Source organism: Peromyscus eremicus, chromosome 3, assembly GCF_949786415.1.
Source record: "Peromyscus eremicus chromosome 3, PerEre_H2_v1, whole genome shotgun sequence".
Lineage (NCBI taxonomy): Eukaryota > Metazoa > Chordata > Mammalia > Rodentia > Cricetidae > Peromyscus > Peromyscus eremicus.
Genome location: NC_081418.1, coordinates 133,169,917 through 133,186,944, shown reverse-complemented (window position 1 = coordinate 133,186,944; position 17,028 = coordinate 133,169,917). Strand labels below are relative to the sequence as shown.

The window sequence follows — 17,028 nt, the reverse complement described above, 5'->3', positions numbered from 1 at the left end:
TGGGAGGTGTGGCTTTGTTGGAGTAAGAGTAGCCTTATTGGAGGAAGTGTGTCACTGTGGAGGCAGACTTTGAATCTTTATATGGTAAAGCCACACCTACTATTGTTGACCACTTCCTGTTGCCTGCACTAGATGTAGAACTCTCAGCTACCTCTCCAGCACCATGTCTGCCTGCACACTGCCAGGCCCCACCATGATGATAATGGACTGAACCTCTGAACTGTAAGTCACCTAATTAAATGTTTTCCTGTATAGGAGCTGTCATGGTCATGGTGTCTCTCCACAGCAATAAAAACCCTAACTAAGGTAGATAGGAAAGGATAGATCAAGAAAATCCAAAGCTGATAAGAAGCAGAAGTAGCAATACTTATATTAGATAAAATAGACTTCAGTCCAAAGTTAGTTACAGGAAATAAAATATCACTACCTATTAGTGAAGTGGATAAACCAAAAAAGAGTACTGAATAAACATGTCAATGCATCTAATTTCATGAAAGAAATAATACTAATGAAAGGATACATAGGTTCAGATGAAATAATAATGGGTGACTTTAGTACTCCATACTCATTAATTGCCCATCTGGACAAAAATACAATAATTTCCAGAGTGTTATATAAGAATTTCATCTGTTTAAACATTCCATCTGTAAGGAGGCTCACTAAGACTCAGGACATATACAAGCCTTACAAGGCTCAGGAATTAAGCAACTCACAAGTCTCAAGAAGTTCCTAAAACTGATAAGATTATAAGGTGACAAATAGGCTAAAAGAATTAATGTTCACCAAACCAGCCATACAGAGAATAACAAAAACAATACTTTGGACTGATGAGGAGAATATGCATAGTAAGAGGCTACAGAAAGAAAAAATAAAGCTATAATTATAGAAACATGAGAGGATTAAACAGAAATAGTAACAAAATAATAAAGTGACAGTAATCAACACACATCTTTCAGAGATAACTTTAAATATTAATGGCCTCAACTCTCCAATCAAAAGACACAGGATAGTTGAATGGGTTATAAAATCAGTCTTTTTGTTGTTTACAAGAAACTCATTTTATCTTCAAGGATAGGCACGGCCTTACAGTGAAAGGATGGAAAAAAGTTTTTGCAGCAAATGACCAGAAAGCAAGCAGTCATTGATATTCTGATATATGACACAATTGATTTAAAACCAAAATTAATCAGAAGAGATAAAGAGGAATTCTTTATTCTTATCAAGGGGACAATTAACTGAAAAGACACTACAATTCGAAACATATATGAACCAAACTCTAGCACACACACCTTCATATAAAGCATACTACTGAACTTCAAGACACAGATGAAACCAATTCAGTAATTATAAAATTATACGTGGTTTCTGAACCCTAACTTCTCCAATAGGGTATCTGAACAGAATCATCAGAATTAAATGACATCATACAATAAATGAAGCTAACATATATCTTTAGAATACTCCACCTAAACACCAACGAATATTTATTCTTTGAAGTAACAAATGAAAATATCTCTAAAATAGACAAAATACTTGGACACAAAACAAATCTGAACAAATATAATTGTTGAAAGTTGAAATAACCAAGTGCATCCTATCTAACCACAATGCAATAATTCTTAGAATCAACAACAAAAGAATTTCTAGAAATTACACAAAGTCATGGAAATTAAACAGCCTAATACTGAATAATTAATGAGTCAAAGAACAAATCAAGAAAGGAAAAAAAATTTAAATCCTGAAATTAAGTGAAAATGAAAAGACACCACAACAAAACCTCTGGAATCCATTCAAAGCAGTCCTAAGAGGGACATTTAAAAGTCTGAGTATTGATATAAGAAAGAAAAGAAATAACACAAATAAATGACTCAATGATACAATTCAAGGATTTGGAAAAAGAAAAATCAAGTCAAACACAATATTAGTAATGGGAAGTAATAATAAAGACTGGTACAGAAATGAGTGGAACAGAAATAAAGAATACCAAGAATCAATGAGTCCAAGAGATGGTTATTTAAGAAGATAATATCAACAGACCTTTGGCACAATTCACCAAAGAAAGAAAGAAATTACCTAAATTGAGTGAATCAGAAATTTACAGGGAAACATTACACAGACATTAGAGTAATTTGTGATATTACAAAGAAATACTTTAAAAACCTGTACTGCATTAATTATTTAGAAAACCTAAAACACATGGACAAATTTCTACATTCATCCAAAACACTAATGTTAAACCAATAAGAAATGGACAACTTCAACAGTCACATAGACTCTAGGGGGGAAGCCACCACCGCCATTTACCTAAACCAATAGAGTTCCTATTATAATCCAAAGACTTAACCTTACATATAAGTCTAGATCTCACCTCCTATCAAATAATCATATTTTTCAATATATAGAGCCCATTATAGAGATTCACAACTTACCAACATGCAGAGAATAAATGCCTAGGATGTGCTCAACCCCACCTGACATATCTCCAAAATAACCTCTGTGTCAAAGGATCAGGAAAAATCATGGAGCAAGGTTCAGAAAGATTGTAAAAGAACAGAATGCCTCTTGCAAACAATGTTATCCAGACACAACAGGGAAAACACATGCATAAAAAATCTCAACAATGTGACTGCCTAAACAAGACTTATATAATGGTAACACCAGTTAACACAACATGTAGAGGATGGGGTAATTTCATAAAGCCCCACTCCAAGATCAAGAGCAACAGGTGATCAATGGCTGCTGAGAGAGAAAACCATTCTCCTCCAAGGAATACCTGGGTAGGCTATGTAATCCCACATGGTCATCCTTATGTACACGTTCATAGCAGCAATCCTAAATGGACTCAGCAGGTTGATTGCGCGCGCGCGCGCACACACACACACACACACACACACACACACACACTTTATTTATATGTGTAACAATAATAGTTCCAGAATAAGAGGTCATGAATTTCAGAAAAAGTTGGGGGAGACATGAGAGGCATTGGAGAGGAAGAAAGAGAGGCATAAATGACATAGACACATTTCCCATGAAACACTAAAAATTATTTAAAATTAAGAAAAATGTATATAAAAACTAAAATATGTAAAACCAATAAAATGAATCATTCCATGGCAAATGATGTGATTTGAAGAAACAGTTTGAAAAAGCAATACAAACCTCTCAAAATATATGAAAAAATTAATTTAACATCTATAGAAACAAGAAAACGCAACCCTGAAACTATCTTTCTCACCATAGACAGAGTGGCTACTGTAAAGAAAGCAAAATTCAATGCTGGTGAGGTTGTGAGGAGTAAACCCTCAGTGTGGGAGTCTCTGTAAACTCCAGGACCATCAGAGTAACAATCTGTGTAGGCAAGAAGGAAATCCAGTTTAACATGACTTAGTAGCCCCTGTTGGCTCAAACTGCTAGAGCCTGATCCTGGACAGTTTATTTTAGGCATATTTAAACACAGCATAATTTTGGGGAAAAAACTTTCCTGATGAAATTAACTCAATCCCATGTGTATACAACAAAGCTTCAAACATGTTTACTTTGAAACTCTTTACAAAGTACATGTGACCTTTACCATAAAGATGGGTAGTATTGACTGAAAAAGAATGCCCAAGATAAGGGTATAGGGAGAATGAGGGAGGTAAACATAAAGTCTGTGGAGTCAAGTGTGACCTGCCCTACAGGTAGCACAGAGGTCACCTAGGCTCTGCTCATTTCTTAAGTATGTGTGACATCTCCCATAAAGATGGGTTCTATTGACTGAAAAACAATGCTCAGCTAAGGGTCTGGGGAGAATGAATGAGGTGAACATAGTGTCTGTGGGAGTCAGGAGTGGCCTGGCCCTGCAGATAGCACATAGGTCACCTAGGGTATTGTAAAGTACACGTGACATCTTCCATAAGGATGGGTTCTATAGACTGAGAAATAAGGCTCAAGATAAAGGTCTAGAAAGGAAGAGTCTGGGATGAATGTAGTAGTCTGGGAGGTTCAGGTGTGTCCTGGCCCTACAGATAACACAGATCACCAGAATGTTAACTCCACCCATTCCTAGCTTTTTGGGTGGAAAACAGGTATACACCTCCTCCACTGAGGAGACAACCCTTCCTGTTTAACATTCCTGGTTTCCCTAATGCTTATCTATGAGCACAAGGACCTTGTGCTCTCTACACCTCATACACTGTGGGTGAACCTACAACCTAGTACAGCCATTGCACAAGTCGGTATAGAAGCTCCTCATAGATTACAAGGTCAAAGTACCATATGATCATCTGTCAAGAATATATAAAAGGAATCTGTGTCAGTACACAACACATGTGTTCACAGGCATGCTGCTCATTTATGTGACTCACAATCAAATGAGTCCATCAGCTGATGAATGCATAATCAAAATTGAGTCAGAGAATGTTAAGGGCATGGAGAATGTCACCTTTCACAAAGAATACCAGACTCAGACACTCTGCAGCAGGGCACGGTTTCTGTCATGTGTAAGGGTAAAACAGAAACACTGCCGTGTAGATGTTCCATTTGGGAAGAGGAAGGGTGTGGCAGGAGAATGGATGGAGAGAACAGGGCAGGTAGTGAAGGAGATAATCAAGTACAAGATACACGTGTATGAACACACTGTAAAGAAGCCTGTTGTTTTGTACAATTTACTCACAGTCTCTATGTGCCAATTATATTTCAAAGAATATTTCAAAAAATAGTCTATAAGTCACAAAAATAGTGAGGGATATACAGGAAGAGAAGGACACAGGAATGAGGACACAAGAAAGCTGAGGCAGTAATGGGACTAGGGAATATGGTCAAAATACATGATATGAAATGTCATAAACCTATTACTTACTTTGTACAATGAATATATACTAAAAATATATTTGGTGGCCAAGTTTAGCTGTAAAATTGCTGAAATATACCTTTAATAACAGTGGGTCCCAGGACTATCACTTTTGTGTGTGTGGGGGGGGTGCGTGGGCATGCTGGGGAAATGTGCCTGGCTAGTGTTCCGGGACAAAGCTACACCATGACATCCCAAGGTCCCAGAACATCCTCTTTTCAGTCACTGAGTGTGCATTTCCTCTCAGCTTTGTTATCTGTATTTCCATGTTAGTTAACCCTCAATATTAAAAATGGAACTTTGAGCAGTTTTTACTCACCTGGTAACTGAGCGGTATGCATGCACCCTCTCCCTTCCCGCTAGAATCCTGATAGTCACAGCATATATACATCTTTACCTGTCCTGGTACAGGCTTCCCATAGGTATATCTGTTACAAGACAGATTCAGAGAAACCAAGGGTCAGCCTAAAGCAGAGACCCACAGTCGTCCCACCCATAGTCCACACTGTCAATCTGTAACAGTAGATTGGCACTGTGTATTTTCACACTGACAACAAATAGGACCCATTACTACCAATTGACACATTCTATCTAGATATATTAACAATTTAGCCCTGTTAAGAACCTCTGGGAGACATGATTTTCTCCCTTTTATAGTTCTGAAAAGATTAAGTGACCCAATCAGGATCCTCAGCTAGTAAATGATGGGGCTGTGATGAAGGGAGACCATGGCTAAATGACTCAGAACCATTCTAACAGACCTCCTCAATCTTTTGCCTTCTTCCCATCAATTTTTCTTTTGAGCATGTTTATTTTAATGACAAGCAGATGTGAGCCAGGTGTGTCTCTTCTGTTTGATTCAGGCACATTTGCAAATTCCTCCTAGCACGGTTTGACTTACTGGGGTTCCAGTAATAGCAACTTCAGTTGCTGTGACACAGGATCCACATTTATCAGTACAGAAATGCAAACACAAAGTGAGATGTTTAAAAGTTAAGCTTGGGCAGCCATGGCTGTAACTGCAGCCGGATTGGGAGCTCTTGTTTCTTTGTTCTTTTTCTCAAGCCATAACAGGTCAGCAGAATGCTGTGTTTAGTGCCTGTGTTCTCTTCACATGGGTCAGGGGATCTTTGTAGGTACCTTCCTGTCACCAAAAGCAGGAACTCTCTACTGCCTCATACAATTGATTTATCACTGGTGTCATCAGAGTTGACATCATCAACATATGCAATGAATGATCAAGCAGTAATGGATGCAGAGCAGTGGGGATGTGAGGAAGAAATGAACACCACAGGGGGATCATTCTAGGAGGAAGGACAACCTTAGCATTTCTACATATTCTACAATGACACGTTATCCCAGGTAGCTTTTGTGTCCATGTACATTCTGAAGGATGGAAGATTAAACACAGGTAACTCACACTGCACACACAGTCACGTTTATTTTTTCATCTTGCGCAGAGATGACCTTTGGGACCTTTACTTGAACTTCAAATCTGGGAAGCACTATTGGGAGAGAGAGGAGAAATTCAGGTGGGAAATAACTTTTCTCGTTGCCTAAATGATCAGCCTCTGCCAAAGAAATGGTGACTTCACATTATTAAGGTTACCCCCTCCCAGTAAAGTTAGACTGTTGAGTGGTGATAGATTGTATCAGGATATGAAAACCATAGAGGTATCTACTTAAATGAGAAAAGCCAAATAATTTACTTCTGAAAATCCCAGAAATTTCTGGAAGTTCCAGGTTGCTAGGTGGATAGCCTTAGCTAGAGTCAGATGAATCTCAGCCTTACCCATTTAACTCAACATGTTCAAAACAATTTATCCCATGATAACCAGAACCTAACGACATCTACTTTCCCTTTTCAATCTTCCCAAGCCATACCAAATTCCTCCACGGTGAAGGAGTGCTCTTTCTTCACTCCTGATTGTTTCACTATCACTATCTTGTAGGAGCCCTCAATAGGCTCTGATGACAGGCTGAAGGACAGCTGCTTAAGCCCATGCTCTGTATTAACATCCCGCCATTGCATAATTCGATTCGTCTTTGGATCCTGTGAGACAGGTAGTAAGTTTTCTATGTAAGTAGAGTTTTAATTACATCAACACATCTAAGACCACGTGTTCATGATGAAAGCATCAGGGTAGGGCAGAATAAAGGTCAGTGCAATATAACGAAGCAATTATCCACAATGGTGGAAGGCTGCTGACCCACAGTACTGCTTCAACATTCCAACATCAAGTTACTTTCAGTGGATTGATTTCTCTCTGAATTGAAACAGTTAAGTTTCTTACCTCAATGTAAGCCAGAGGAAACTGAAACAGAAGAGAAAACAGTGTTTGTTTAGAACAGTGGTTCTCAACTTATGGGTCATTATCACTTTGGCAAATCTCTATCTCCAAAAGTATTTACATGATAATTCATAACAATAACAAAATTATAGTTATGAAGTAACAATGAAAATAATTTTATGGAGACCCATCCTGAGCCTTTACAGTATGGAGATTACAGAATTATTGTTCAAATCAGGAATTATTTAGTGTGAAATGGGGTTACTAGTTTTAAATATTATATCCAGCCAAAATGTTTAGCTTGGGGTGTGTCTTGGGCAAGCTATATATGCCGCTCTACCCAGGGCCCTGGCTTCCCATTCCTCATCTAATGAGATACAAAGGCATTAGCACATGAACTCAATCTACACCTCCTGGACGTAGTTCAACAGAGCAAACCACTGTCTGACCATTGCCCAGAAATACGAAGAAAGAAAGGGCTCAGTAGCTTCTCTTGCTTCAATGGAGAATTGCTGCTGACTAAGGGGAGGGCTGTATGTTCAGAGGTTTTACAGGCAAAGTGTTTCTGATCGAGCAGATGAATAATACAGTAAAGACAGACAGTGACAAGGTCATTTAAGGTTCTGTCATAACTGAGCTGTCTGAAGAGGTGAATTTCCTTCAGGTGAGCATCAGCTTGAGGAAAACATAACCATTTCTAGCAGTTGAAGAGAGAGCAAGCAGTGGCAGTTGTAAGGGAATTTTAGTGAGATAGAACTTGTTTCTGAATGTCTAGAAAAATAAATCATGATAATGGATGATGAAGCTGTGGTACATGTATACACAGTGAAAGTTTATTCATCTGCAAAAAAATGAAATCACAAAATTTGTAAATGATAAAACTCAAAAAAATTATAAAGGTAAGCCAGGCTCAGAAAGATAACTGCTGTTTGTTCTTTCTCATGTGTGGCTCCTCACTCCAAACCCGGAGTACTTGTGGACTCAAGGTACCTAGAAGAGGATCACTGTTGGGAATCCCTCAAGGCAGGGGACACAGCATGACATAGGGGATGTCAAAGCACAGGTGCACTTTTGGGGACAGAACATTTAAGTAGGGATGAGGGTGTGGGATGGGAGAAATGAGAGGGAAGGATGGTAGGATTAACCCACACTAAGGACCCATGAAAAAGCCATGTGGAAACATACTGCTTTCTAAACCTATTAAGAAACTTAAGTTAAAAGGAGAGTCAAAAGGAAGAGGTACTGCATGTGTAGATAGTGCTGCTTCTGAAGGCCAAGTGTCATTAAACAAATGTCCCAGTTCTAGGCATGAGATAGCGCCTCATGAGTTTCTGGCCAGGGAGGTCCTAGAGACCCCCAAAACAATACAGAATCTTGATGCTCTTCTTGATTGCCCACAATAACTAGTTGATAATATTCTATTGTGGAAGACACCACACACCTTGGTGGAAGGGTGTAGAGAAATCAAGCTGGTGCTCTGCTAACATCCCCACTGCTGATCAGCTTTCACAATGCCACAAGATTGCTGCAGGAGAGGAGATGTCAATGGTCTCATCCAGCTGAGAACCCTAGGATGTCTAACACCAACCTGCCACGCAAGATGTGCCCATTGGTACAAGAGTGGCACAACTTTTATGGGGGTAGAAAACTGGTCTCTAATCGATTTGAGTCCTGTTCTGTAGGACAGAATTCATAGAGGGTGCTGAAAACCCCACCAACAACCCGTGACTGTGGACGTCTTAGTCCAATTGGAGAGATGACTCTTTGGTTTAGGTAAATTGTCATGATCCCAAGTTGCCTTTCAAATATGCTAATAGTCATGGACAAATACAAATACTACACGCAGCTTGAATGAGGGAATGATCTACATAGACAGTTTCAACCAAGACAGAATTACATGGAGAAATCATGTTTGTTTGTTTGTTTGTTTGTTTGTTTGTTTTTTAAAAAGAAGTCAACTGAGACTGCAGAGTAAAGAAAAGCTGTGAAAAAAGAAAATTTTGCAAAAGTCCTACATATGATTTCTTTTAATATCGTCCTGGATGACCTAGTCTAAACAGCCAGCAAAGGAAACTAAGCTATAAAATCTGTGAGTAATGAAGGAGTATTGTTTCTATCAGCTGAGGGACTAATACTTAGACCGGCCCTGGTAGGTAAACAGACAGGAAGAGAAGCCACAGACGGATAATAGAAACAGTGAAATCCTGGCTTCCTCCTCATACTCCTAACCTATGACACAGGCCTAAAGGCTACAGTAGGGCTCTCTTACTGTGGGATGGTCTGTATGTCAAATGTGTTGCTGATTGGTCAATAAATAAATCACTGATTGGCCAGTGGCCAGGCAGGAAGTATAGGCGGGACTAACAGAGAGGAGAATTGAGAGAACAGGAAGCTGGGTGAGAAAGACACTGCCATCCGCCATCAGGACAAGGAAGATGTAAAGTACCGGTAAGCCACAAGCCACGTGGCAAGGTATAGATTTATAGAAATGGATTAATTTAAGCTATAAGAACAGTTAGCAAGAAGCCTGCCACGGCCATACAGTTTGTAACCAATATAAGTCTCTGTGTTTACTTGGTCGGGTCTGAGCAGCTGTGGGTCTGGCAGGTGAGAAAGATTTGTCCTGAGGTGGGCCAGGCAGGAAAACTCTAGCTACACTCTCTCTCTAATACCAAAGCACCTCTGCAATGGACCAGCCTGATACATTAAAGGAAAAGACCAAGATGAGTTCACCCTACAGTAATATCTGCTTTTCTGTCTTTGTTCAAGCTGATCCACCCCAATTTAAGGAAGAAAGACCTCTCAGTGATCCTCAAAGACCCTAGCCCTCAGAGAGGCAGGGCTCCCCAATCCCCCTTTGCAGAGGGTCTTCCCACCCATGTGCCTGCTGTGTGTGTTTTCTCAACTCTAATAAAAGCTTTTCTTTACTGGTTGACTCAGTCTGCTGTGCTCAGGATTTTTCCTGCCTTTTAATTCTTTAACTGTCAGAGAAAATGATTCCTATACAGCAGTAGCAAGATCACTTTATAACTGGTACACACAACCTATTGGAATCCAAGATAAATCATTTTTACTAATGAATTCAGCAAGATCAATATGATAAAAAGTGATAGGGTACATAGAAAAAATCTTAATTGCATTGAAAATGAAGGCAGCAAATTATAAATTCTATAAACACTATTCATTAATGAAAACTATGATTTCAGGAACAAGTCAAATAAGAAACTCAGTAGGCCTAAGAAGAACATTGCAAACCATTATGAATTACATAAAGAGAAACGTAAAATAATGGGCAGATACATGTGCACTAGACAGAAACATTTGTCATGAAATGATTTATACTCTTTCCAAATCAATATATATGTTATTAATATTTCAGTCACATTTCCAAGACTGATTGTAGAACTGCAACCTGATAGTAAAATTTAAATAAAACATCCAGGAGTAGTTGTTGAAATACTGAAGCAAGGATTAATTCAAGGAAGTGAGTTTAACATAAATAAAATTGAAAGAGCTGTAATCCTTATGAAACCAGGAGGTAAAAGACAGGAGGGAGAGGTAGTTGGTAAAATGCTAGTGGCTCAAGCAGAAAGACCTGGGTTCCATTTGCAGAATCCACACAAAAAGAAAGTACATGTTCCCACTGTAGTCCCAGATGGAAAGCAGAGACAGAGAGCTGTCACTGGGTCACTGGCCAGGCTGCCTAGCCTGATCATACAGCACCAGGCCAGCCAGAGACTCTGACTCAAAACGCATGATGTTTGGCACCCAATAAATGAAATCTAAGATTGTCTTCTGGCTAGCACATACATGTGTATACACACACACACACACACACACACACACACACACACACACACACAGAATGAACATGTATTACACAGAGACACACAAAGTGCTAGGAAGTGAATCAACAGTCTGCACTGGAAACTTTAGTGTCAACAGCCAACAGAGATAAGTAAAGTAGTGAAGAGATTGCTCACCAGAACCGTACACATGTGTGTGTATACAATGAGGAGGGAACTAGAAAAAAGTCATCCTGAGTGATGCAACATAGACCCAGAAAGACAAACATGACATGTACTCACTTATAAATGACTGTTAGCTGCTAAGTTAAAGATAATCACACTCCACTCCACAGACCCAGAGAGGCTAAGTAACGAGGAGGGCTTTAGGAGGGATGCATGAATCTCCCTTGGAAGATTTTACAGGTGGACTGGCAGCCAGTGGGGATGGGAGCATGAGAGATCAGGTGGGGAGCAAGGGATTGGGGGAGAGAGTACAGAAAGAGATAGCTGGAATAGGGGGCATTAGAGAGCAATGTGGAAACCTAGTGCAGTGGAAACTTCCTGGAACCTATGAGGGTGATCCTACTGAGGACTCCTAGTAATGACGTATATGGAGTCTGAACTGGCCATCTTCTATAAGGAGGCAAGGCTTCCAGTTGTGGGACAGGGACACCTACCCAGACACAAAACCGTCAATCCACAACTTGTCCTGCCTGCAAGATGTGCTGAGGCAATGGTGGCCCAGAGCTTGTGAGAACGGCCAACAAATGACTGGTCTAACTTGAGGGAAAAGAGGCAACCCATGGCCTACACTGTCTGGATGGCCAGTAACTGGAAGCCGGACAGAGATCTAGGGTAGAACCAAACATGACCGACCACCCCAACCAATAAATAAACAAACAAACAAACAAATAAATAAATGAAATGATCCCTAATGATATTCTGCTATACTCACAAGATTGGTGCCTAGCCCAATGGTCATCAGAGAGGCTTCCTCTGATAGCTGATGGGAGCAGATACAGAGATCCACAGCCAAAACTTAGGCAGAGCTCAGGGAACCCCGCAAAAGAGGGGAAGAAGGATGGTAGGAGCCAGAGGGATCAAGGACACCAGGAGAACATGGCCCACAGAATCAACTAAGCAGGGCTCATAGGGGTTCACAGAGACTGAAGAAGAAATCACAGAGCCTGTGATTTCTGTGGGTCTGAGCTAGGTCCACTGCATGCATGCTGTGGTTGTTTGCTTGGGGTTTTTGTGGGACTCCTAACAGTGGGAGTGGGCATGTCTCTAACTAACTTGCCTGCTCTTGGGACCCTTTTCTTTCTACTGGGTTGTCTCACCCAGCCTGGTCTTAACATCTTGTTATGCCATGTACAGCTGATGTCCCTGGGAGGCCTGCTTTTTTCTGAAGGGACATGAATCTAGATGAGGGAGGGAGACTGAGAGGAATGGAGGGAGGGGAGGCTATGGTCATGATGTATTGTGTGAGAGAACAATAAAAAAAGGAAAAAAAATCATTGATAGAATTATACAATAGATTATTGTGAAAGGATAGAATCTTTACTCTTTACCAAATGATATCTATTGTAATTTGTTATCTGTAAAGAGCACATTAAGTAAAATGGGATAGCTATTTTATTGTTTGTTTTAATTTTTAGCTAGTTCTTTGAGAGTTTTGTACAGTGTTTTCTGATGATATATACCCCTTCCCTTAACTCATACCAGAACTACCTTCCTTCCTTACCCACCTGACTTAGTGTTTTCTCTCCTTTTTTTCACATTAATTCCAATTTGTGCTTCCCACATATTCTTGGATATGTGGGCTTCCACTGGAGTGTAGTTGACTTACCTGCATCTATACTCTAAAGAACACTGAGTTTCTGCCAGTAGCTATCAGTTAGCAATAGCACCTCAGTTAAGGGTGGGATTTCATGTACATATCCCCTCTCCATGGGAAGGTTTGGTCTGACCTGGTCTGGAATGTGCTTGTGCATGCTAACACAATTATAAGTTCATATGTGTGGCTGCCATGCTGAGTCTAGAGGACTGTCTCCTTGTATTCATTCACTACCTCTGGCTCTTACAGTCATTCCTTCCTCTCTGACACAATAATCTATGCTTCTTAGTTGGAGAGGACGTTATTTAGATGTCTAATTTGGGCTTTCACATTCTACAGTTACGCTGCTGATGACTGGTGCCATCACTACTGAATAAGTTTCACAGAGCAGGAAGGTGCTATGCACACTACCAGAAGGGCTGGGATCATTATCTCACCCAGCCGTGAACCCTATAAACTGTGAGAACCACTGGCCTGGCAAGACAAGCCCACTGGTGCAATTGTAGCACAAATGTCACAGAAGTAGCCAACCACTTTCTGACTGGATTTAAGTCCTACTATGCAAGATGAAACCCACATTAGACATCATTATAGGGCCGAGAATCTGTGGCTAGGCATGCCATAGGACCAGAGGAGAAACCATTATTATTCTGCTGCTAAAGGACATAGTGTTAAAACAACTGATATTGATGTATCTTTATACTTATAGATCAAAGCTTCTCTCAGCCCCTGTCAGAGAAGCCTCTACTTGCACTAGAGGGTGATTAACACAGACACCTGCCACTTGCTGAAGTGCGGAGGACAAGAGACTCTGAAATGCTAATTTATTCTTAAAAGAGTCCATTGTGGGAAGAAACTAAATGTTAAATACCAAGTTATATGTGAGAAATACTCCTGTTAGACTAGAAATGGATTTCTTAAGGATGGCATGAAGTAACAGAAACTACAAAAGAAATGATTGAAAAATGTGATTAAGCCCAAAGGTTCTGTACAGTAACAGTCTCCATGAAGTATAAAGAAACCCAGAGACACTTAACCAGTAATGGAGTGCAAAATATAAGGAAGACATTGCATGGTCAATGGTAGCTGAGCAAGGGGTATAAATAGTTAAATGAACAGAATAGAGAAGAAGACCAACTCATACCTTAGCAAGGGGCTAGAAATGAGAATATTTCAGTCACATTATGTCTTCACAAACCCACCAATACCCACATGTAAAAGACTTACCAACTCATTCAGGGGGCGTAGGTTTTTATCCATAGAGGCAACCCGAAACTTTACTGGAGAAAGAGAGAGAGAGAGAGAGAACTTTCTAGTGAGGTCCAGACACCCAGGCCCTCTCCATGCCATGTTCAGGATGGCTTCTTCACTCCATAGCCCGTGATGGACCTTCGTACCTGACTGTCCTGGTTTGTACACGGGTTTGTCTGTCTGGACAAAGACAACACTTTCTTTGTTCTTCACCAGCACCGTACTCTTTTTGTTGAATTCGTGTGTCTGTGCTTTGATGTGGACAGAGAGTGACACTTTCTCATCTGAAATTGAGACTCTGGGGAGCTGAGGACGAGAGCAAAACAAGACTCTTCACCATCAGATCCTTTGGAGTTCTTAGATTTCCTTCTTACCTCCTGTCCTTGCACACCACGGGAAGGACATCAGGGTTCATCAGTTTCTGTTTAAGTATTATGTGAGGAGGGTATGTCAGAAACAAAGTATGAAAAGAAAAACACAACATTTCATATGATCAATGGAAGCAACAAAGACACAGTAGTTTTTATGGAGTAAATAAAATCTTGATTGAAAACTAGATATAACTGTGGAACTTAGGTAGAGTGAAAAATAACATATTGATGGTGGCAGGAATTGTATCTTGAGGATAGGTACAGAAGAAGAAACCCAGCACTTATTCAGGATAGCAACTACACATAGGAGATGTGGTTCTGATTAGATGGAGTGCTAATTGGAAGTTTGTAACTTACTAGCAGCAAGTACTACACAGTGGCAAAATCCTTCTTTCTCTGAGTTAGCTTCTTTGAGGAACTTCAGCGGGAAAGCAGCACATGCACAAGTATTGGCTCTTCCTGTTTTGGGGTGGGATAATCTATGCTATTTGTTTATTGGGTAAATGTTCTAAGTGTCTATTGTTATGAAGTAGTAGCTGTGTTTCTAGGTTAATCTCTTTTAGAAATATGTAAGTATATTATATATGCATCTATACACATATGTATATAAATATAGAAAACAAACAGGGACAGGTATCTAGTACTCACAGTGAAGGAGTTGCAGTGGAAGTAGTCCTTGTCAACCACAAACTCATTGGACAGACTTCTAGTTCCCCAGCTAGACTGCAAGGAGGCCCTGACAGTCACTGTCTCATTCAGATCAAGTAGATGGAAGCAGATTTTCTCAGGGGTCTCAGTGTAAAGCTGGGAAGGGACCAGCACCATATACTTCCTGGAAAGGGAAAAGTTGAGGCCAGCTGGGGGCAGATATCACTGTCCATGGCTGTAGTTTCTTCACAATAATCATCACCATCCAAGACTCTCCAGCGTGAGATGGCAGGTGACAGCATGATACCCCAGAGTGGTCAATTATCAGTGTTTGTAATGGTAATCACTCAGCTTCAGCAGTGATATACATCAAGGCAGCTTCACATGGCATGCACTACCATCACTGAAGCAGCGAGCATTCAAGTGCTGGGAGGTTTTAAATTTTTTCGATAAAAATCTGGGAGGATAAATTATTCTTTTCATAAAAATTTATCAAGATTGCTCTTGATTACCATTTTTAATTCTCGAAAAATAACAGTACCCTGTTTTTTTAGGGGGGTACCCTTAAACCTAAGACTTATAATGTGACTGTGCAATTCAGAGCAGCATGATTCACATATGTTATGTTGAACAAGTACCAAAGGCTGTCTATAGGAATTGTTCTCTACCTTTTGCTGGCATTAGAGTTTTTTGTACCCAAACTAGCCCAAAATCTAGACTGTTACCACTACATCACATAATGAAAAAAAAATCAAAAAGTTGCTTTTATTTTTTACCACATCAAAGATATTTTTCTCATGAAAAAAAAATGTCAAGAAAATCATTCAACAACATAATCCTGATAATGTGGCTATTTGGGCACCAAATAACAAGTTTTACTTGCAGTTTAATACAAAGTCTCTGATCCTAACAAGAGTGTTGTTTTAAGACACAAACATCCACAGAGTTGCAGTGTGCCTGAATCCTTGCCTGTCCCAAGTTAAACTATAGACTACACATTTCCAACCCAAAGTGCCAACAATGTAAATACTTATCTTCAAAGAGATTAAATGGTTTCAACACAGAAAAGTGTTTCTGACCACTGAGATTTTAGATATTAGTGGTACAGTTGTAAGAGGAATGCTATTCTAAATCACATCACACCTCAGTTTAGTAACACTGATTGCTTTAGAATTGGAAAAATGACATCATAGAATCATGTAATACTAAAGTTGGAAAACATACACACGATTATTATTTGTTAATTGAAAAGTAAAATGATATAGGGAGGGTTTTGGGAGAAGAAACTGTGAAAGGAAGTGGATGGTTTTGATTGGAGGAGGAACAATCCACAGAGGATCTTGGTGGTACTCACGGTTGTCCAGGTGATAAGGAAGCAGAGGCCAGGAAGGCAAGAAGAACTGAAATCAGACATTGCAGAGCCTGTCTGTGCTTCCACATGGTGTAGGAAGGAAGGACAAGGGGACAGGGCCAATGGTGTCCTGTTCCCTAATACAGTTTCTAGAGACGTCCCCGATACACAGTGCTTTATTTATGAGTGCTCTATGTAAAAAGGAACCTCCACTCTAGGTGTCCAAACAAACAAGTGTAATTTTGCAAGAGTTTTCTGTTAGTGTCACTGTATTCAGTGGTGGCCTCAGCACAACTCAAATAAGTTGCAACAGTCTCAGGAACCGAGCCAGAGTATCTTGGATGGTGTTAGTGAAGGATCAAGGGCACAGAATCTACTTAGTTTGAATTAGAGCAGACTTTCTCAGTCTTCCTACTACCCACCTGTAAATCTTTGCAGTAGGTGGCTGTGCTATGGTTGTGTGACATTTGCTACCTCACTGCTTCTGGTCACCTGGAATCTAGCTGCACTCCCTGGGAGGTGACAACTCAGTTTCTCTGTTTTCTCATGCAAAAGTCACTAGAGTAGTCCAGGTTGGAGATTTTCAGTTCTCCTGTCTCTAGTCATTCAAGTATCTACCTTCATGGGTGTTGTGTGTGAAAGGGGGACTATGGATAC

General features: G+C 40.1%; 1 protein-coding gene across 1 annotated transcript in view; it reads right to left on the bottom strand.

Annotated features, from left to right (window-relative positions):
* LOC131906488 (alpha-1-inhibitor 3-like) overlaps positions 1–16,460 on the bottom strand; it is a 53,337-nt gene extending 36,877 nt beyond the window's left edge. Inside the window, exons 1-8 of the mRNA XM_059257110.1 lie at positions 16,375–16,460; positions 15,021–15,204; positions 14,148–14,307; positions 13,978–14,030; positions 7,129–7,149; positions 6,719–6,887; positions 6,255–6,339; positions 5,154–5,262 (exon numbers count right to left, since the gene is read on the bottom strand). Of these exons, the coding sequence (XP_059113093.1) occupies positions 5,154–5,262; positions 6,255–6,339; positions 6,719–6,887; positions 7,129–7,149; positions 13,978–14,030; positions 14,148–14,307; positions 15,021–15,204; positions 16,375–16,460 (867 nt within the window). The remainder of the gene's footprint in view (positions 1–5,153; positions 5,263–6,254; positions 6,340–6,718; positions 6,888–7,128; positions 7,150–13,977; positions 14,031–14,147; positions 14,308–15,020; positions 15,205–16,374) is intronic.
* Positions 16,461–17,028: the final 568 nt, after the last annotated feature.